At 35.6% G+C, this 24,408-nt stretch overlaps 1 protein-coding gene across 1 annotated transcript; it reads left to right on the top strand.

Annotated features, from left to right (window-relative positions):
• LOC126810916 (uncharacterized) lies at positions 1-20,227 on the top strand. Its single transcript, XM_050536292.2, has 11 exons — positions 1-164; positions 8,824-8,871; positions 9,103-9,195; positions 10,670-10,795; positions 11,507-11,703; positions 12,836-12,863; positions 13,672-13,753; positions 14,058-14,232; positions 17,333-17,527; positions 18,800-18,904; positions 19,414-20,227. Exons 1-11 carry the CDS (start codon positions 125-127, stop codon positions 19,678-19,680), a joined length of 1,356 nt encoding a protein of 451 aa, XP_050392249.1. The 5' UTR covers positions 1-124; the 3' UTR covers positions 19,681-20,227.
• Positions 20,228-24,408: the final 4,181 nt, after the last annotated feature.

Here is a 24,408-nt window from a genome sequence, read left to right as displayed (position 1 = left end):
CACATTTAGTGACGTTTTAATCATGGATACTTTGTAAACAAAGCGGATATGGATAGAAGCCTATAATAATAATTTTATGGGGTTTTAATGATAATTAAATGTATTGTTTATCCTTCCCGTAATCATGGGACACGCAGCTTCTTCTAAGAAAGAAACTAACCCAAGTATGTCGGTTCTTCTTCCTTTATATTTTATATAAACATTTTCAGTAGATCTAAATTGATAATATTTATATTAGACCGGGAGCCCAGATATGGTATCAAAGCATGCATATCTGGTATCATCAAAATGTAAGTCTGCCGGGTATCTGGTGGTGGGTGTGGCTGTGAAGGCTGCGATACTGGGCATGAATTCTTGGGCTAGATTAGCTCAAAAGTGTACCACATGAAAATGGTACAGCAGTGTACCTTACATCTTCAAGTATTACAAAAACATTTTGACTGACATTTCTAGTGGTGGGGTACCCCCGAAAGAGGTATCTAATTGCCAGACCACAGCTAGGCTAGATTAGCTGAAATCTGTACCACTTAAAACTGCTTTGCAGTTGTTCATCACCACCACAAGAATCATGAATGATCAATGATCCCAGCTAGGCTAGATTAGCTTAAATCCGTACCGCCTAAAACTGCTTGGAAGTCATTCAGCACCACAGGAATCATTAGTGATCACTGCCAGACAGTTTTTGCGGTGGGCTACCCCTAACGCACATCCCAAAATGCCAGACCCGCCCCTCCCCACCTAGGCTAGATTAGCTGAAGCCCGTACCACCTAAAACTGCTTGGAAGTTGTTCAGCACCACAGGAATCCTGAATGATCACTGCCAGGCAGTTTGTGCCGTGGGTTACCCCTAACACTAACAGACACGCCAAAAATGCCACGCCCCCAACTCGGCTAGTCTAGCTGAAGCCTGTACTACCTAAAACTGCATGGAAGTTGTTCAGCACCACCACATCAAGCAAGAATGACCACAGCCAGACAGTTTGTGTGATGGGTTACCCCTGACAGTCAAACCCAAAATACCATGACCTCTCTCCCCCAACTAGGCTAGGCTAGTCCGTACGATCTACAATTAATTGGACGTTGTTCGGCAAAACCTCAGGAATCATGGATTACCACTGCCAGACAGATTGTGCGGTGGGGTACCCTTGACGACCATCCAAATTGCCACGCCCCGCTACTAGGATCGATTAGCTGAAGTCGGTACCACCTAAAACTGGAGGTTGTTCAGCGCCACCACAGGAATCAAGAATGACCACTACAAGACAGTTTGTTCGTGGGGTACCAATGACAAAAAGCCCAAAATGTCACGCCCCGCAACAAGGCTACATAAGCTGAAGGAAAGCTGAGGAAATTTTCTGGTTATTTACTTTAATTTAGTGGGGTAAAATTCGGGAGATATTCTCTCGAACCTTGGTATGAAAATAGTTTCTATAAGAATTTGACCCATTGAATCCGACGAGCTTGGGTGTTCGTCCTAAAAGTTACTGCTAATTCCAGTAGGAAGCCAAATTCACAATGGGGGCTCATTTTTGAAGGAAACTTATAATGTTCCCTAAAACGGCGTGTAATATATTGAAATATAGGTTTTCGTTGTCAATTACTTCAAATATAAACATAAAAAAACATGTTTCGACCAAAAGGTATTCCAATCTGATGATATTCTGTCCCTTGTATTCTTATAAGGACACAAATTATACACGGTCAAACAGAATCAACCATCGGTCCATCGTGAGTCAAAAGCAAATGTGTATAAAAGCTAACTTTGGCTTGTCGAACCTCATGTAAAACTCTAACTTACGCTCGCTTGAATCACTGGAATACTTGAATCAGTATAACAGTCTGATTCTTCCGCGTTCATCATTATTATGCAATGGGGGTGAACCTTGTCTTGACAGTTATTAGGTCACTCATACGCGCCGGTAAAGCTGAGGTTGGCAAACATTATCCATCCCTTCTTCCCCTCTGTTTTTTTTGGTAGAGAGGGTGTCATAGTGAATCATAATGTATGCTTGACAATTCGCTCTATGAATTCGGCGAATGGCCGCCATTTTGATTATGACCTCAACCTGGAATACCTTTTGGTCGGAATATGTTTTTATGTTTATATCTGAAGTAACTGACACTGAAAACCTATATTTTAATATACTGCACACCTTTGTTAGGGGACTATATGGGTTTCCCTCCAAAATAAGCCTCCATTTTGAATTTGGCCCCCTAGCGGAATAAGCCATCACTTTTAGGAGGAATAGCAAAATTCATTGGATTCAGTGGGTCAAATTACGATGGAAACCAGCTTCATACCGAGGTCCGAGAGAATCTGTCCCGACTTTTACCCAACTAAATTAAAGTAAATAACCAGAAAATGTCTCATGTCGGCCATCTTGAATATTTAAATTTTCCGAAGGGTGCCAGGGTGGCATTACCCAGATTCTGAATCTACACATATTAAAGACATATAATCCACTCAAAACCTACATTTCAATATATTGCACATCTTTTTAGTGAACTTTATTAGTTTCCCTCTAAAATGAGCCTCCATTTTGAATTTGGCCCTCTAGCGGAATTAGCCATCACTTTCAGGAGGAATACCCTAGCTCATTGGATTCAGCGGGTCGAATTCTTCTAGAAACATATTCAAACCGAGGTCCGAGAGCAGCTGCCACATATTTTACCCCACTAAACAACCAGAAACCGCCTCATGTCGGCCATTTGAATATATAAATTTCCCCAATTCTGAATCTACACATATAGAAGATATATAATCCACCAATAAACATTAGGTGGGCTATATTTCCATGTCAAGGCTTAAAATGGGGTTTGGCAACTGGACTTTATGGTTCGTATGTCAGTGGTCACTGAGTTGAACCACTACTTATTATTCTTCATACGATTACTTAATCTTTAATAGATATTACATACTCATGAAAATATGTAATACCCAGAATTCTCAATAAGTCTAACCCAGCTGATAAAAGCCAAATTTTTGGGAGGGGGCGCTTGGCTGTCGTGTTTCTTGGGAGAACCCCACCAAACAAACCCTCTAGCAATGGGCAGTGTGATCCCTGGGGTGTTGAACAATTTCCAAGCAGTTTTAAGTGGTACACACTTCAGTCACTCTAGCCTAATTGCGAAACGTTTCATTTTGGGCGTGTCTGTTAGGGGTAACCCACCATACAATCTGTTTGGCAGTGATCATTCATGATTCCTTTGGTGGTGCTGAACAGCACCAAAGCAGTTATAAGTGGTACATATTTCAGCTAATCTAGCCTAGTTGCGGGGCGGGGAATTTTGGGCGTTATTTTCGGCGTGTCTGTCGGGGTAACCCACCGCACAAATTGTCTGGCAGTGATCATTCTTGATTCCTGTGGTGGTGCTGAACAACTTCCAGGCAGTTTTAAGTGGTACAGATTTCAGCTAATCTAGCTTAGCTGTGGTTTGGCAATTACATAAATCTGTCGGGGGGTACCCCACCACTAGAAATGTCTGTCAGAGTGTTTTTGTAATACTTGAAGATGTACGGTACACTGCCGTACCATTTTCATGTGGTACACTTTTGAGCTAATCTAGCTCAAGAATCCATACCCAGTATCGAAGCCCTCACAGCCACACCCACCACCAGATACCCGGCAGACTTACATTTTAATGATACCAGATATGCATGCTTTGAGACCATATATGCGAAAATTGGTACAATTTTCAGCTAGGTTGACCCCCTGGGCTCCTGCTCTATATCCTGGCCTGTCTTAAAATCACTCACTCAGTCACTGTTACAGTTACAGTGTCAGTTAACTTAGTATAATTTATTAGTACAGTAGGGGACCGCCAGAGTTCTTTTAGTAGGCCGCCAGAGTTCTTAATCTTGTTCTTTATTTTCTATATTCTTTATCTCTGTCTTCTTTCTGGATATGCTTTTGAATTCGGTGTTCATTCATATTACACCTATAATAATTAATAGCCTATGTCTATACTATTGTGCATGTGTAGAGAATTGTTGGTGTTCAGGGTAATCGGCTGATTCGGACCAGATTCGTGGCAGATTCGGACCAAATTGTTGGCTGATTCGGACCAGATTTTTGGCACATTTCGGACCATTATTTGTATTTAAAATATGTTTCCATATATTTAATAATATGTCAAAAGTGACAATCAATAGTGTAATTGATTGATTACTTCAAAACCAAAGAGCTAAATCACGGAAAAGGTGTTTCACATATTCTTGGGTTATTCAGACCAGATTCTTGACTGATTCGAACCATGATATTTGAATGACGAGAGTATTTAAAATATGTTTGCATATATTATGACAAAAATGACAATAAATAATACCCAGTATTATCAAATGATAACCCAATAATATGTAACAGGCATTGCCTGTATGAGTTGAGCGAAGCTGGTGTGATTGTTGTTAAATATAAAACCTTCATAATTAAGTTTCTCAAGTGTACAAGTAATGTTAAATCATCTTGTTTTTCTAAATTTAATTTAATTTAGATCTAATTTGTATGATTAATTTTTTTAAAAAAAGGAACAAAAATGTGTGAGAATTATTTTCATTGACGTCAGAATATATGTGACGCCATTGATTAAATGCGTCATAAAAAATTTCAATGAGTCGCGTAATCTCGCTTGGGCGAGATTTGGTAAGTTGGCATGCTCATTGCCATTTTTGTGCAGTGTATCCGGTTCCAGTCTAAAAAAATTTTTAATTAACAGTCTGTGGTGGCAGATTTAATTACGCTCCTGTGTTACCGGAAAAGAGCTTTGCTCAAGCATATCAGTAGAATTACTGCAACCAATAACCCAATATCAAATATCTGCATACCAGTATAATTACTTCAGCGAATAACCTCATATCAAATAGCTGCATATCAGTATAATTACTTCAGCGAATAACCTCATATCAAATAGCTGCATACCAGTATAATTACTGCAGCGAAGAACCTCATATCATATAGCTGCATATCAGTATAATTACTTCAGCGAATAACCTCATATCAAATATCTGCATACCAGTATAATTACTGCAGCGAATAACTTCATATCAAATAGCTGCATATCAGTATAATTACTTCAGCGAATAACCTCATATCAAATAGCTGCATATCAGTATAATTACTGCAACGAATAACCTCATATCAACAGAAAAGTAGGATACTAAAATAAGTTTCAAGGAGCAATGATGTGAGCTCATTTTCCATCATATTTATATATTCTGATAAATATTATCTAACCAAGTAGCCGAGACAGAGGCCTGCCTGATCTAGACAAGTGTTGAAAGCAATACACTAGATTGGTTGACAAATGTTCATTAAATCCTTCTTTACAGTATAAAACTCAGGTAGCAATCAATATACAAGTATAACATATAAACACAATAGATAATGGATTCGGAAACAAGTTATGAGGTTTATAAAATAAATTAAAAATGACATTTAAATTCCATAAAATTATTGCATATAATATTTTAGATAAGATTAATGAGATAATCCCTGTTAATACAGTCACTGTAACATCAAAAAATGGAATATAGACATAAACTGACGTACCTAAAAGCACATTTTATAGTCACGCTATAGCCCAGATAAAACCCTTTTAAATTTAATTCAATATCAAAATCTCAGTTTCTAGTATTTTTTTATCGTGTGGTCCGAATCAACCTCAAAGTGGTCCGAATCAGCCTAGATTGTGGTCCAAATCAGCTTTGAATTTTTGTCCGAATCAGCCATGTTCCGGATCAGCCATGATCTGAATCAGCTTGGTTTCCAGTTCAGGTACCGGTGTGACAGTTTGAATTGACTCCCAGTGTGTGTTTGCTCCTGGGCACTTGCGCATGTCCGAAACTGCATTAACAACGAAGCTATATCTACTTCGGGCAGTGTGAGATGGTTCCTGATCTCTGATCAGTTCAGGAAAAAGTATTACATATTTAGTTTTGTCATTAATAAACATACTTGTTATCGTGATTAGCTGTTGTTTTAGTGATCAGCAGTTACACGATCAACAGATCTAAGTTGATGGGCTTGAAATTGATACTTCTATCGTTGGTGATTTGTTGCCGTTGTTTTATTTAGTGATTAGTCGTTACACTTCTTGATGTTTTAGCTATGTTTTAATAATTAACTATTTTGCAGATTCAATCTTGGCCTTTATATGATTGGGATTTCTCTGTATCATTGTTATTTTAATTTTGTACTTATTAAAAATTTTACAACTTCACAGTATAGCCTATCTGTTTTATTATACGCCAAAATTTTCATGTGGACGTATATTGTCGTCGCCCCTGTCCGTCCGGACATCCTTCCGTCCACCCATCCACAATTGTTTGTGGACACTCTACAAGTCACAATTCTTATCCGATTTTGACGAAACTTGAAATATAGGTTTATCTTCAAAAGATCTTGGTTGCATTCGATATTGGCATGTATCGGACCAAAAATTCATGGATTATGGCCCCTGAATGTACGAAAAATCATGTTTTTAGCTTGTGGACCCAATAGAGGTCAAAATTTTTCTCAGATATTGTTGAAACTTGAAATTTAAGTTTATAACCCAAAGATCTCAGTTCCTTTCGATATTCGCCCATATCGGATCGTAACTTCCTGAATTATGGCCCCTGATTGTACGAAAAGTCGCATTTTCTGCTGGTTGACCCTATAGAGGTCATTATTTTTATCCGATTTAAAAAACCTTTTAGTATATCACCGTTTCACCCTAAGGATTGTTGAGTTCGAATTACGTAAAAATCGGACCAAAACTGACAGACAAAATGGCCGCCCCTCGTACTCAAATAGCGTAAAAATATGGTATATCAATGTTGTGGACCCTCTAGAGGTCACAATTTTCTTCTGATTTCTATGAAACTAGAAATGTAAGTTTATAACCCAAAGATCTCGGTTCCTTTCAATATTCGCGCATATCGGAACTGTAACTTCCCCGATTATGGCTCCTGATTGTTCGAAAAATCGCATTTTTAGCTTGCGGATTCTCTAAAGGTCACAATTTTTTTTTTCCAATTTTAAAAACCGTTTAAATATTTCACCATTCCACCATAACGAAGGTTGAATTCGAATTTCTGGAAAATCGAAATGAAACTGCCCAACAAAATGGCCGCTCTTTTTACGCAAATTGTGTAAAAGTATGCACTACGAAGGTTGTGGACCCTCTAGAGGTCACAATTTTTATCCGATTCTGATGAAACTTAAAACATATCTTTATATCCCAAAGATCTCAGTCCCTTTTGATATTTGCGCATTTCAGATCGTAACTTTCTGGATTATTGTCCCTGATTGTACAAAAATCGTTTTTGTTTTTAGCTTGTTCTCTATCCATCTCTTGCGAAATGTGGGCGTACCCTGCCTGGCAGCTGCTGGTTACTCAAATTAGAAATTTCAGATCACAGGACTTTAGCGTGAAATCTGACAGCCAGCGGCTGAAATGTAGCCCACTTTAATCTACAATTCTGAATTAATGTTTTATTTAAATCTATTACTAACAATTGTATTGTAATAGTTTAATATCAATCTCAATATCAGCAAAGATACCATTTATGTACAGAAGACTCTTGCGGGAAAATACTGCCCTAACGTCACACAGCCGGGGATTTTCCATCAACGCAAATTGCTCACTGTAATTCATGAATCCGCGCCTTAGTCAATTTGTATTTCTACTTTTTATCAAAATAAACAAACAATAGAAACTTGACACCCTCTCCTGGGAGTAATACTGTAAATATTGGTAGATAATAGTGTAGAAACCGATTTGACCATAAGAAAATCTTTGGAGAAATCTTATCACGGGGATTCAATGCACACCATGTCCACAATGGTGTGAACTGTCTCCTACAACTGCGCATGCGCTAAACGGTAATCACACACCAGGAACCATCTCACACTGTCACACCGGTAAGCTTAGAGATTGGTTGACAGATCCTGAAATTAATTTGCTTCGTTCTATCAAATTAAATGATGTAGTGGCACATTGAATGAATAACTAATATGTAGTATATAGGCCCATCTAGGGTATGCCACACAGCCAGAAATGAACTTACATCAAATGACAGAGATGCAGCTCATGCATTATCAGCAGAGGCATAAAAATAGCCAAATGTGACTGATGTGACGTTATCTTCACATCTATCAAGTACCCGTATAATAAAGCCATAAATAATCTAATGTTAACAGATTAGTTAATTACAGTACCAAGTTCCAATATGGTTGTCTCATAGTGGCATAGAATATATACTATCTTCGATTTTCATCCTACTACCTAGCTGTCTGTAGTGTTTGGTTATTTGGTATAAAATAGTCTAATAGTCTTGATAATTCAGGTCCATCAATCAGCTAGAAAGCGGTCAGTTTACTGGTGTTACACAACCGATTTCAAATCAGTTGAATTTGCCCTTAAATTCTTGAACGATTTCAGTGTATTACGTAACCAAGATTTCAAAAAAGAGGATTAAAAAAAATATTTTTGAATAGTTTAAAATTTTGGTTCCGAAATGCAAATTGTTCTGATGGCGACATTGATCTGAGAACTAACTACAGCAGCCTACATGACAGGATTTTAAGATCTGTAAAAAGTACTTAATAATAATATCTAAGATAGTTCTGTCATGTTTGATTCTAGTTTACTTTTAGAATGCAAAGGTAAGCTTATGGATCATCACATTTAAATGCACATTATTAGTAGGCCTATTAATATAAATACTATTTCCTGGCCTGTAAATGTAATCTTGTGAGCTATTATTGGTTATCATTTTTTTATGCAAATTGCAAGCTCCATATATTTTATTTAAAATGTATGCATGTATTATTATTTTTACAGAATCAAACCGAGCTGAACAATTACCAGGATTAAAGATAGTTATACTTGGTATGTTTGCAATTGTATTTGTTCGTCAGAAGTTAATGTGAAATATAGTATAGTAATGTATACATATACATGCTTTTCTCTAAAACTCTAGATGTTTTTTTTTTAATTCAAGATTACTGATTACTAAAAACACTGTGCATACAATTGAAAGTTATTTGTTCTGAAAGGTAGCGGGTTCAGCTATTGAAGTGATATTATTTTGACAGATTTTATGACTGTTTATTCTTATAGGTGACAGTGGCGTTGGTAAAAGTAGTATATTAGTTCGTTATGTTCACAATCAATTTACACCTATTTATACACCAACTACAAAAGTTTCTATAGGTACGATAATGTTTGTTTTTTTATTATTATTATTACGTTAAAGGCTTGATGCGTCATTTAGCGCTATATGAATCCCTTGCAAACTACATTATTGTGAAAGTTTTACCTCTAATAATAGGAATATAAGTCCAAACATGGTTCAATTCCGATCAGTATTACAAAGTTATGATAAATTGAAATTTCATTGATCTATGCTGGTCATGCCTAACAAGATTCCGCAATCTTTTATTAGTTGCAGAGTAACCTGAGGAGCTTAGTTTAAATCTGATTGAATTCAAGCCGGGAGATTATCTAGCTTGGTATTTTTATTTTGTTTTCTTAAAGCTGAACTCTGATTACAAAACTGCAGAAATAATTAAATTAAAAAAAAGCTAACGCCCTAAACAGCCGCCATACTTGTTTTCAATTGGTAGGACAAACATGGCGATCGCTCAGGGGTAACAAAAACATGGGCAGGCCAAGCCCACATCCAGTATATGCCTGTCAAGCAAAGTGTGCACATCCAGTTAGCTGGTCAACTACCAATTACCTCCTGACTGATTGAAGTTTTTTCACTATCACTACTATCAGCTTACTAAAAATATTATTGCTACACAATTATTATGTCTGATCAGGTACATATTATTTTACTAATTAGATGAAATAAGCCAACCACGATGTACTTTATGCCTTGAGCAATTGATATTTTAGCAAAAATGCATATGACGCATCAAGTGTTTAATGATCTGAATTTATCAACATTGCTTATGATAATATGAGGTATTATTTAAATTGTAAACAGATTCAAGATGGAACAGATACTTCTTCAAAACATGATGTTAGACAAATTCTCAATAAAGAATAGTTTAAAACATTGTTGGATTTCCCTATGGGTATTTAACTATAAGGCCACTGACACAACAATTCTTTATTTTTTTAAAAGATTTTATTCACTATAAATGAATGGGACATTAGGGAAAAGACAAAATGTCTATATCAGACCCCTATCCCTTTAAGTTGTTTGACAATACCTGATAAAAGTTAACTTACTTTTTCTTGCAAAACAAAAAATAAAAATAGTTGTTTGCTATTCTGAAAATTGTTTACTTCCAAACTTTAAATTTTAAACGAAAAACTTCCTCAGACTCAAGATCAAGACTAAAAAAATGAAATAAATTGGTTTGGCCTAAATGGATTTTTTTTATTGTATATTGCAGTCACCTGCCGGATTATGTTCTGCATTTTAAACATTGTGAACACAATACATGTACAAGACTTTGCTGTTGTTGGTCTAAGATGGAAATCCCTTAGTGTCTGTTTTATGTAGAACTGCATGCATCATCATTTATAGTAATTGTACCAGCAGATAAAGAGCAATCGATCGAGACGCGTACTGGATTAAATCTTTGATTACTACACAGTCTTGTTAAGTTTGTTGTTCAGGGACTTGTATTATGGATTTATACCAATTGTTAAGATACTGTATTTTTTATAGATAATATTGTAAAGAAACTAAACATTCCTGATCATGTATTGGTATCGTTAACATTCTGGGATTTACCAGGTAAAGAAGATATTGAACTGTATAGATCTTATTTTACTGATGTTGATGCAGCTATTGGTAAGTAAATATATTAAAGCCTCTCACTGTCAGGGTCTGTGCAATGTGGTCGTAATGGTACTAAAACAACAGGGTCCCTGTGCCCAAAGGGTGTCTGATAGGTTGCCAAGAATTCAGGAATGGGGACCAACAAAACATGCATAGCACACAGAAATAGCACAAAGAATCTGTATATCACTTACGCACCATCAAAAGATGGCACAATAAATGCTGGTTCATCCTAATTACAGAAGCTTCTCTATTGTCGTGCCTTCCAGTGATTTCCTCAACAGAATAAGATCCACTGCACAATAACCTATTCACTTCTTTTAGTAATTTAAATTTAAAACCTTTTGAATTGGAATAGATTTTTATCTACTGTATCTTTGTAATTAAAGAGGAATTATGTATGAGCTAAACTTGCCTTTGACTGGGTTTGTTTCTGGCTTCAAATGTTACATTTGTTCACATGACAAGCCCATAATCAACTCTTTAGACCATTGGATGGCTTGGCTATGGAATGGATTAGACAATGCCCACAATATGGCAAGAGACTGGTGATGAAAGGAATGAGATGATTACCATGGCAATGGACTGGACAATTGAAATTTTCAATATATTCATTTTTCATTACCCCGATATCTATTTTTGAACTATTAAATCTATAGCACGAATAGTCAGGCAGGTCTTTCTCTAAATCTTGCATAATGTAATTTATTTGATCGCTTATAGTTGTTGTGGATCTAAGTGATCCGAAATTTTTGAATATGGCTTTGGTATGGAAACAGATATTGATGAACAACATGACAGTGACGACTGTTGTAGACAACACACCAGGAGTTAAAAGACATGAAGAAATTTATAAAAAAGAACCAGCACCCAACAAATATACAATTCCGATTCTTTTACTTGGAAATAAATTTGATTTAGTAAGTTTATTTAATAATAACTTACACTAAAAGGCTGCCATGCTCTTGGGCAGTTGAGGCTTAAGGCTGGCCCCCAGATCCATTCACTTGATTTGATATTTGTTTATTTTGTCTATATTCTGTCTTGTCTGCCTGTTGACTTTGATTTTCCTCCCTTGATTTGGATCACGTCCAATGTCAATCTGTTTCACAGAGGATTACGAACGTTTTCTAATAACTCTGTAAAGTATGACTACTTTCAACACATGACGTCATATCACGTGGCGACAATCATTGGCTCAAAGGCGCGTGCATTGTTTACATAAGACGTTACTGGTCCGGGCAGAATGGTGCCTTTTAATCATTTTGCATACCCATTTACACTAAATAGAACATATTTTTTACTTACATATACTTCAAACACCTTTATTTGCTTTTCTAATAATGCTTTAAAAAAAAAAATGTTCCAGAATTTAATTTGCAGAAGGGAAAAAGTTAATATTGGGGGCTCATTAAGCTGCGCCAATGTCATCCCTAGCGAATATTCACTGCTGATCAGTGTGGTTCAATGTTTGTTTCTAGAGATTAAATCATCATAACAAGAAATATGTGTAGAACAAACATGTATTGTTGTGTCATTTTGACTTCTGAGTCCAGTTATTCTTCTTTACAATTTGAGGTGATTGGATAGCCGACTGGTTAGCATGTGTATGCTATCTTATAATGTCTGTCATTGAGTCAGCTGGCGTGGTTTCGATTCCCCAGCTGTACGTGACAAGGAGTAGGGTCGCCTGTCCAACCTCGTGGGTTTTCTCCGGGTCCTCCGGTTTCCTCCCACTGCTAAAGACCCAACACGCAAGCGAATTATTGAAATAAAGTTGAACTGGGTGTTAGTCCCGAAATGATCTAGTTTGTGTCAAGTAGACTGTTAAACCCCATTTCTCTCTCTCTCTCTCTCTCTCGGTTACTAGATGTGAGCTACGGGTAAGTACATAACAGCAAATATTCATCTTTATTACATCAACAATTTAATAAACAATTTATTAAATACAATTTACAGGATAAAGAAAATTAGATATGATTTGTTAATTTCATATAATCACTAGATACTCCAATATGTTTTCAATTATTTATGGACATATTATTTTTATAGGTAGAGAAGATGACCCAGAACTCAGAAGGTTATAGTATTTCATTTTTAAACATAAAAATTATCATCTGATCTCCTTTGATGTGAAGGGGGGGGGGATGCCTAAGGTCTATTATCTATGCAAGTACCATGATTCAAACCCACACATGTGCGTGATGATATGGACTGTGTAACCTTTTGAGGTTTCTCTGGGTATTTCGGCTTCTGCCCACCTCTAAAGATCTTTATTATTGAAATAAAATATAGTCCCTAAATGACCTAGTTATTCCTGAGTGGAGTTAAAAATCTCTCCCTCTCTCTCCGGGGGGTTGGATGGCCAAATGGTTAGCATGTGCGCACTGCGCTGTATCATACGGTCTGTCATTGAGTCAACTGGCGGGGTTTCGAATCCCCGGTTGTACGTGACAAGGAGTAGGGTTGCCTGTCCAACCTCGTGGGTTTTCTTCGGGTCCTCCGGTTTCCTCCCACTGCTAAAGACGCCTACGTGCAAGCGAATTATTGAAATACAATTGAACCATGTGTTAGTTCCGAAATGAACTAGTTTGTGTTGAGTGGACGTTAAATCCCATTTCTCTCTCTCTCTCTCTCTCCCTCTCTCTCCATCTTTTATTTTCATCTATTCACCACATGATCTATACTGGTGTTAGTCAGTGGTGCAGCATGAAGGGACTGGCAAGGAACAGTGCCTGGTCATTCAAATGGGTCATAAAGTAATGTCCCGTGGAATTCTATGGAAATTAGTCTGAAATTCCACTATCAGGCAAAAATTTCCCTCATAACTCACTGCATGACATTATCAGCCCTAGTCCTAATGCAGAAAATTATTTTCATATTTATAGATAGTATACAGACATCAGACAATAAACTACCATGTATTAAAGAACTAGAGGAATACAGTGCTAAATATAACTTCACAGGAAGGTAACAAATTTCTTATATGTCTTAATGGCTTGAATTCTAATTCTTATATTAATGTAAATGTAACTGATTCATTGCCAAATCTTCTCTTCTTTGAGAATTGCCAGTGGAGGTGTATTTACAGTTTATTGCATAGGATGGAGACCTAGCCATAGGTATCTTTTGTCAAGAGTTGGTGTGAGGTGTTTTTAAGTCACATATTTTTAAGAAGCTGTAAAAAATATTACTTGAGATACTTTCTGATATCAGTTAATTGAAATTACGATGAAGTTTTGTTTTTATTAATGAGTATACTTCAATGTTTCAGTATGGCTGTGTCAGCAAGAGAGGGTGATGGATCTGTTCACCAAGCTATACAGAGTTTTATACGTCACATCATCGAGAAAAAATATCGTCCCAGAAAACAAGAAGAGAATAATAATGATAAACTTGGTTCCGCACCACCTGTAGAGAAAATATTTGAAATAAGTGGTATTGAAAATGTGAGCATTTACTGGTATTCTATCTAACTAAATAATTTTTAGAAGCATATCAATATTATTAATCAATTATGAATTGTGGGAAGGGAGGAGGGATTCAAAAGCTTCCTTTCCCGCCTTGAATGCAAAAACATTTCTATATAATCTAAAATAATCTAAAATAAACCATTCAGACACTATAGAACATTTTTGATTATGTTTTCTTAACACCCCAACATGCCAGAATAAAGGTTAAATATAGTTTTTAAGAGTGTATCCGCGAGAAGGCCAGACAGAAATCGCAAAAAGTGCTAAGATGGGGGGTTGAAAGTTTTTGATCAAACTTATGGTATGACACCTAGGGGTAAGAAGTGACATGCTTAAGTGGTTCCAACCTGATGTTTCTATAAAGGACTGTACTTGAAATAGTCATTTTATGGATAAAATTTTGGTTTTCACGTATGTATTTTATCACACTTTTTAAGCACAGATTGCATTCTATGGTGCAATAGCAACCTTCTGGTTTTGACCCTTTCTGATAAAGCAGGTGGTCAACTTCCACCCCAGCACTAATTTGAAAAAAAAATATCAGTACATGCAAATTTTTTGTGGACTTGTTTTAGGCTTCCATATTCATATTGTCCCTATAGTACAGAAAAGATACACTGTAACTTTTTCTTTCATGGTCACACGTAGAATTTCTTGGGATGGTTTTGAAGTGCTAAGCACATAGTTAGTATCCATGGTGTAAAAAAAATGACCGGAATGCAGCATACTTAAAATATAAAGCTTATTGAAAAGTGCTCAAAATAAGCTTTTGTGATATATTTTTTTCAAATATAAATCGAGAAATAAGATTACTGATTATTATACGTTTTCATCATATCCATAGCTGTCACTTGTACCATTGTGGTACTGTATATAAGTGTATATTTGTATATTTGGTATTTGTCGTATTGTCCCTTTAACGTTTTTGTTGTATTGTCCCTTTAAGGTTTCATTTTCTAACAGGTCACCGAAAATGGCAACAAAATGCTCAATTTCCACTATTCATTTTGGGACGCATTCACTGATTTCTACAATACAGAAATGTGGAAGCTTAAATTTTAACGCAGCTTTGCGTCAAAGTGGGCAACATTGAACAGTGGGGTAACTGGAGGTCATTTTACTATAGCACAGAAACTGATATTTAACACAACATATGGAATACCAAATACATGTACTACATTTTAGTTTTACTAATGTAAAAATAAATATACACTATTTTGACAGGAAATTTTAAGCCAAAATGTGAAAAGAAATTTTTTTTATCACACAGACTATTCATTTATTTTTTAATACCCAAAATCATATTGAACTGGATTCAAATGGAAGGGGACCCTGATACCCTGGTGGTGACGAGAGCCAGGAGACAAAGGCCCAGAAAGGTGGCTTATAGTTTTTAATTCTCCAATTTTTCCAAACAATGTGGACTGACAGAATCCAATTCTAACCCTACCCACATTTCAGAAAAGTCACCGATAGTCTTCTACTTTACGATCAAGTAACAGTTATTTTCTTTTTATTAATTTTTACCAACAAAATTTTTTAAAACATTACGCGACACACCTCCAGGCCCCTCTAGGCTCCTGGCCCCTAGGCACATGTCCCAGCTGTCCTCTCTCTCATGGGCCCTAAAGATGAAAGTGTGTTTTAAACACAATTGAGCAAGCTGAGATTCATGATGCTGTTTAAGACCAAGAGTGTCAAAAATATTATACACCTTGGCCGGAGGACCCCTAGATCTTGAGATCCCAAACTTCAGTCTGACAATCCTATAGGTAAATTCGGCACTGTACGCCTTGGAATTATTTCAGATGTGGATGAATATATCTTGTAAATTAGCCGATACGTTTAGAATGTTCTTAGCCTTTTGCTGACTGATATTCTGTAAGCTGCGTTTAGTTGCTGTTGCCATAAATCGCTATATCTGCAACTTGATTGTATTGCTATGAATATTACTTGTTGTTTTTGTTCTCTGGTGTATAATTTAATATTAAATTATATATTATATCAATCTAAACAAATGGTTTGTTCAAAGTTTTAGTATATTTCAATACGAATATTCAAAAGTATCAGATTTTCATCTGCGAGACTATAACAATTTTACTGTCAATCATGCGATTAGTGGTTCGAATATCACTTTTAGGTGAATTTCTCATTTTTGTTTGGATTATTTTATTTAAAAGAATGTCTATTTGAGAGTAATGGATATGTTATCTACTACCATTAATTATCTCCAAAATAACTGAATTATGGGTTAATTTCATGGGTTATTGTTTCCTTTACTCAGTTTTTGTTGAGTCTATTCCGGTCATTTTTATTTTTTGTATCAATGGTTGGGAGGTTGCTTGTTCACATGAGCATAAATTTTCTGAGCCCATCCCATGAAAGGAGTAGCTATAGGGCGTCAAACTTTGGGTGACGAAAAATGGGGAATTTTGATAGGCATTGATATCCAGTTCATATACCAATCACGTTTGCCCGAATATTCTGAAATTAATTTTGTGGTCTCTTTGCTACGTATATTAAAGGTGTAACGACTTGCCAAATTTCGCAATTTCACCATATGAAAAATGTGGGTTTTTTTAATTTTCTCGGTCAGGAATTGAAAGATTTATCTCATATTGCACATTTATTTGTTTTGGGACTATCCCAACTTATAAACAAAATTTGGTCAAAATCTGTGATTGAAGACTCAGCACCTTCTGCATGGGGCTCTCGTGGACGCACTCTTAAGACCATACACAATCAAAAGTATTTTTATTTTAAAAAATTTGGTGTAAAAATTAGCCCAAATTATCGTTTCTAACTTAGCTATAGCCATTTAATGTTTAGCAGTATATTGGTTCTATTTATTTCACACTGTTATCGTACAAACCAGTGAGTTAGCTGCTGTGGGCGTATGTTTCATTGCCTGGCAGTCTGTCGTTGTATATGGTCTGAGAGCCTTTATTTGCTGTTTATTCTGGTATAATGGGCCATTAAATATATCTAATCTGTATTAGAATTACATAAACATACATATTTGAAGAAACTTTTATGGCATTTAAGATATTTGAAAATAAATAATTTTTTTTTCCAGATAGACAAAGAGTTTTTGAAAGCTGAGAAATGTATCCGAAGAATTCAGTCCCTGTCTAAATATAGTGATCAATCTTTGAAAAAGTTTTTTGCAAAATGTTCTCAGTCCAATCTTACAAATAGTGAAGATATAAGTTTAGAAAACTGTGTTGTTGCTTTAAAGAAATATTTCTGTTCTCCTGATACACAACTTGAGGTAAGGAAGTAGAAATGGAGCACAAAACTATACTAAAGTCATTAAAGAACGATGCTTTTTCCTAAAATGACAAGATTTCTTTGATTTTGGTGAAAAATGGTGATTTTATCAAATTTGACGTATTTTACAAATAGTTATGTTTCAGAATTGATGTCTGCATCTAAAACCTGGGTTGAGCTATAACCAAATTTGTGTTCAACAGTCAACAGTTTCATACAATCATGGGCCATAATCCAAGACGTTACAATCCGACATGTGAAATATCAAAAGGAACCAAGATTTTTGCGATATAAACATATATTTTGATTTTCATCCAAACTCAACCATCATTACGATGTAATGGTGATATAATTGAATAGTTTTTAAAATCAAAAAAAATTGTGACCTCTAGAAGTTCAACAAGCTAAAAACGTGATTTTTCGTACAATCAGGGGGCCATAATCCATGAAGTTACGATCCAATATGTGAGAATATCGTAAGGAACTAAGATCTTTAAGTTTCATCTAAATCGGATAAAAATTGTGACCTCTAGAGGGTCCTCAACCTTGGTATTAGATACTTTTACTCTATTAGCGTAGGAGGAGCGGACTTATTGTAGGGCAGTTTCGGTCCAATTTTCACGAAATTCGAACTCAACCATAGGGTGTAACGTGGATACATTTGAATGGTTTTTAAAATCGAATAAAAATTGTGACCTAGACTAGAGGGTCCACAAGCAAAAAAACGTAATTTTTCCTACAAATACAATCGGGGGCCATCCATGAAGTTATAGTCCGATATGCACGAATATCGAAAGGAACCAAGATCTTTGGGTTGTAAACATACATTTTAAGTTTCGTCAAAATCAGATAAAAGTTATGACCTCTAGAGTGTCCACAAGCTAAAAATGTGATTTTTCGTACAATCAGGGGCCATAATTCATGAAGTTACGGTCCGATACGTGCCAATATGCGCCCATATGAAAATGTCGATGTATAGCAAAGTTATGTAAAAAGCTCATCATTTAATCAAATTTGTGTTCAAAAATCTGACTCATCACTGAATCGAAATTAAACCTCTGAAGAAATTAATTCAATTATTAAATTTGTGTAAGCGTATTGTCTTCACCCTCGTCTATCTATCTAGGGATCCACAATTGTTAATACTAATAAAACACCTTATAGTGTAAGTTTCTTATTGACTATAAGATTTATGTAAAATAACACAGAATCAATCTCATTATAGAAATAAGTGAACTCTGTTTAATTTATTGTATATTTTTCTGTTCTATAGATGCATGAAGAAGATGATTTTTGTACCATTAATTTAAAAACAGATAAAGAAAACATTAAAATGGCTTCTTGTTATGAGAAAATCTTCAAAACCTTTAACCTTGAGGTAAGATACCATTGAAAAGATATGTGTAGGTAATCAGAAATTGCTAAGAGGTAGCATTGCCTTCCACATCTTGCCAGTTTTCTATGGGTACTTAGATTCGCAGCACTATATCATCCCTGAACTCAAGGCTACAAATAATTTTTTGAAATATAAACATATCTTGTTAGTCCCAAAATGATCTGACTTGTGTAGAATGAATGTTCATATATAGATGTTTTTGCCAAGGAAATTCCTCAGGATTTTCTGGCATGGTTTACCCTTGTCTGTTGTGCATTACGGAGGGTCTGGCCAGGAACGTCTAGTTGTTCAGATGGGATGAAAAACATGTCCCATGTCCTATGAAGTGCTGTAGTGCCACTGCCCGGACAAATTTCCCTCCTGTAGCATGTACACTGCATGACAGATGAAAAACAAACATGTCTTTTCTCTCTCCCTTACTTTGTTATTTTTCAAAGGATTAGTACATGTATATAAATACATATTATATAGCATCTTATTTTCTCCTCTAGTATTCAGCATCAGTAAAGGCCATATTGAGAGAATTTCCAGACTTTATTTCTACACTGAGCAATATAGACAATAGAATAGAAGTATTATGTCAAGATAATTCCTGCCAACAGAATCTGCTGAATGATAAACCTGTAGATTATGTAGAAGCTTCATTGATTATTGAGAAGAACAGAGCTAAAATAAAATTTACGCAAAACCAAGCTACTGATAGAATTATGTCAGCTGAAACATCGCTGAAAAAAATGAAAACATCACTGTTGTGGTAATAGATACTCCATGAATTATTTTCATTATGAAAAAAGGTTTGACAGTAAATTTATGCAACCTGTCATAGATGTGAATTTAAAGAGGCATTAGCAATTTTAGAGATCTTTGCAGGTTGGTAAAAAATTTGAGGCCAATCAGCCAAGACATATTTAGTGGTTTTTGAATAGTGTAGCGATTGCTTGTGAAAAATATCTTACTCTAAGAGGGTATTTGAGTCTTGAGGTATTTTGAATATATTTATTTTATCAGTGAGAGTGATTATGCCTCTTTAAATTCTGCACAAAATATGTCTGATTTAAACTTGTCTGTTGTTAGCTTTCAGAATTGGCAACTATTATATTATGTTGCTCTGTCTGCGAAAAAAGATTATGTTAATTCACATTTGTTTTATGTACTTGACTGTATGTATATTAGTGTGTGTATTTATATATAACAAGTCTCCTCTAAAGTAATTTCCCTTGAACCTGTTATACACTCCATCGAAATAATAACAATACGACCCCAATTCCCATCGAATAAATTAGTTAGCACAATTTATCCAAATCTACCTAAGGCAACACAAATAAAATAACTTGTTTCTCGGGCACCGCCCGCACGCAAAATTGGTTGCGCGTGCAGTCTATTTATTAGTCTTGATGAAAAAAAATAAATATGTAACGCCCGCCCGCACATCGACAAGCAAGTCGTAAAAAAAATATCCCGCATGTACCTACATCCGCCATACATGTATATCTATTCAAATGTATTAAAACTGATTCAGATGAACATGCTGTCTTTTTTATCCGAACAATGGCGAAGTTTGGCAGATTTGCCTTTTTTATTGATATCGAAAGAACCTCCATTTTGTATCACGTGATATTAATTACCTCCCCTGATAAACTAGAATTTGATTCGTGTTAAAAGTCATTGGCGACAATATTTCAATCATTCGATCGTAATCGGCTCATTATTGCCGGCTTCAGTCGGTCCTTGTTTGGAAAATCCTATTGATAAAATAATGAACCGTAGAACAGGTTAATTAATTATAGCTAAGAATACGATACGATGACGATAGTCGTCATAATGCATACCTTAGAATCTGGGTCATTATTAGCACATTTACGGTAGTTTCGATAATCCGGAAAATAATAATTGGATTACCGATTTGATGGTTTTACTGACCAGTTGTTAGTTAGATTTAAATAGTCATTCAATATAAACACCGGATAGAACACCGAATATCCTGAGAAACACACCGAATATCCCAAGAAACGGTATTTCCGGCAATCTCCAATACCGATGACACGGTGTGACATGCATTGGTTGGAATTCGGTAAATAATTATAAATAAACCGGCGATACTAGATTTAGTTTTAAATACTGTTTACCATGATTATTATTTTTGATACACCTGGTGAAAGAGGCTTAGTTTTTAAAAATATTGTTGTCTTTATGGAGGGCTATTACATAGTCGTATGGAATTTTATTTTAAACCAATTTCAATTATGTGAATTAAATATGGAAAATTATTTTCCTTTCAGTCAGTGTTGTCTCAGTGTTTTAGTAGACTTGATTTTGGGTTTATGTTTTAAGTATGTACAATAAAGTTGAATATAACGGAAAGCAAAAACGTAAACAAGTAATGACTTTCTCATTTAAAAAAAAAAAAAAAAGAAAGACCGCCCTCCCGCCCCAACAATTTTCAGCAATAGCCAAATTTTATTTTGCACCCTCAATGAGTAAAAAAAAAAAAGAAACCGCCCTCCCTCCCTACAGTTTCAGCTGTCAGTTGCCCGAGAAACAAGACATTTATTTTGTGTGGCCTAAATTGAAATCCACTAATATGAAACCTTTAAACTCATTGATATTCATCAAATATCTTCATTTGAACATTCCAAGTTACAAATCTGTTTTATCAGTTTTTAGCGATCTCCAAACCTGAAAAAAAGGCAGGACATTTAACTTGCATGAACAAAAAAGAAATGTTGTCTGATATATAGTCAGAATCCCACCAGTTATACACAGGTTATATCTATTTATCATGTGTAAATGTTGTTTCCTTCTAATTTAACTAAAAATAACTTATTTGGAACTATTATTTTTTAAATATATTAAAATTAATAAGATTTATTGTATATTACAAGATTTTTGTGTTACTGTTTTACTGGGATTAATCTGTTATCAAATTATTTTAGGTCTTTGGAATTAAAAAAGTAGTCACAAAGCTGCCTCGACTGACCTATTCTGGTTTAAAAAATTGAAGAGCAAAACTCTTCATTCTGTGATATATTTTACTTATTTATTTATTTGCATATAAATCACGAAGTATATTTGTTTTCAAAATACAATGAAATATTTTTTCCAATTTTATATTAATTTTATTTTCCCCATATGTTAATGTTATATATTTTTTATGCAATATTTGTTCTTTTACACTAATGAAAATATATTCATAATAAATCAAATATCAAAATTTTCATTTTTCATTTTCCTCTGAAAGTCAAAGATAAGTACTTGGTACAAATTTGGAAAGACTGGGTTTGACCCCTGACAACTTATTCACAGTAAGAAATGTTTTCATCTAGAAATTAATGTCTTTGTACCGCTTTGTACACCTCAATTACCAACTATGTATTGTACTGGCTTAATAATAGTATTTCTGTCTCTTCTATTTTACCACACTCACTGAGAAAATTAGACTGACATGCTTGCAGATATTCCATTGCAGCTTTTACTTACTGGAGCATTTTTTTTACGAGGTATATTGCCGTCGCCGCTCTGTGTGTGTGTGTGTGTGTCGCCTACAGGCCACAATTCTTAAGTGATCATCTTGTAACTTCACATACTTATTCCTTATACCCTAAGCATGATCCCTATTGTTTTTGGCGTATGTCCGACCCCCAGGGGTAGAGCCACACCCATTTCTTGTGTTTGTTTGTTTGTCGTCTAAAGGCCGCATTTCTTAAAGTATCATCTTGAAACTTTGCATGCTTATTCTTTGTACCCTAAGGAACATCCCTATTGTTTGGGGGGCATGCCCAACCGCCAGGGACAAAGCCACGCCCATTTTCTTTTTGTGTGTCTGTGTGTCACTTACAGGCTGAAATTCTGAATCGATTGTCTTGAAAACTTTTTATACTTATTCCTTATACCCTAAGGCTGACCTCTATTATTTTTGGTGCATGCCCAGCCCCTGGGACAGAGGCACGCCCAATGTTTGTGTGTCTTGTGTTTCACCTAGAGGCTGCAATTCGTAACAGATCCTTTTGAAACTTTACATACCTATTCCTTATACCCTAAGGATAATCCCTATTGTTTTTTGGTGATTGCCCCACCCCCAGTGGCAGAGCCAAACCTATTTTTTTTTAGTGTCTCTGTGTGTTGCCTACAGGCCACAATTCTTAATGGATCGTCTTTGAACTTGGGGTACGTATTCCTTATAGCCTAAGGACGACAACTGCATGTCCCAACCCCCAGAGGCAGAACCACGCCCAATTTTTGTGTTTATCGTTTACAGGCCGCAATTCTGAATGGATCAGCTTGGTACTTGGCATATGTATTCCTTATAGCCTAAGGGTGTCAACTATTGATTTTCGTGAATGCCCCAAACCCCCAGGGGCAGAGCCAAGCAAAATTTTTGGCTTTAGCGCCCAAAGGCAACAATTCTGAATGGATTATCTTGGAACTTGGTATACTTATTCCTTATACCCCAAGGACGGCAACTAGTGATGTTGGTGCACGACCCCCCCCCCTTTCGTAAATGATATACAGGTTGCAATTATTAACAGATTTGGATCCAAATCAGAATGATCTAGCATAGGGTTGTACCTATATATTATGTTGGTCCATCTCCAACCCCCAGGGGCAGAGCCACGCCCAATTTTTGTGTTTTTTGTCTGCAGGCTGGAATTCTAAATGGATCATCTTGGAACTTGGCATATTTATTCCTTATACTGTAAGGATAGCAACTATTTATTTTGGTGTATGTCCCGACCCCCAGGGGTGTGGTACCACACCCACTTTTTAGTTAGTTTTTATCTGTAAATACTCAACAGGTTGCAATTATTAACAGATTTTGTTCAAATTCAGCATATCAATCATTTCAATAACCGGGTTGTACCTATTTATATAGTTCCATATCACCCTCAGGGGCAGAGCCACACCCAATTTTTGTGTTTATCGTCTACAGGCTGCAATTGTGAATGGATCACCTTGAAACTTTACATATTTATTACTAATACCGCAAAGACAGCAACTATAAATTTATTTTGGTGCATGCCCCGACTCCCTGGGGGCGATATCACGTCCACTTTTTTGTTAATATTTAGTCTGTAAATTTGGCAAAACAAAACCAACTCCTAGCCTTCTTTGCCTCTTGTCATATTACAGTCATTTCATATTTCATGCTCTTCATTTAAAAAAAGTACCATATCAATCAAGGCAGGAATGTAGACGTATATTGCAGCGGTAGCGATGCTCTTGTTACTATTGACAACTGTTATCGGGACTACATACAATACAAGAACAAATAATGATCTGTTGAAGTTTTGTATTAAGATACATCATAATGATAATGTGATCAACTTCTGTATAGTATTTAACATAAGTTACATTTGTTAGGACACTCTTGTGGAATGTTAGTGTATTTTTCACACCATTCATCTTTATATAGTGGACAGATATTAGAATCAGGTTTACAGTCAACTGAAATGTTTAAAAAATATCATATCATATATGGTACTATTCGA

This window comes from Patella vulgata, chromosome 2 (genome assembly GCF_932274485.2).
Source record: "Patella vulgata chromosome 2, xgPatVulg1.2, whole genome shotgun sequence".
Lineage (NCBI taxonomy): Eukaryota > Metazoa > Mollusca > Gastropoda > Patellidae > Patella > Patella vulgata.
Note: the sequence above shows the minus strand (reverse complement) of the source record. Positions and strands in the feature narration are given on the sequence as shown.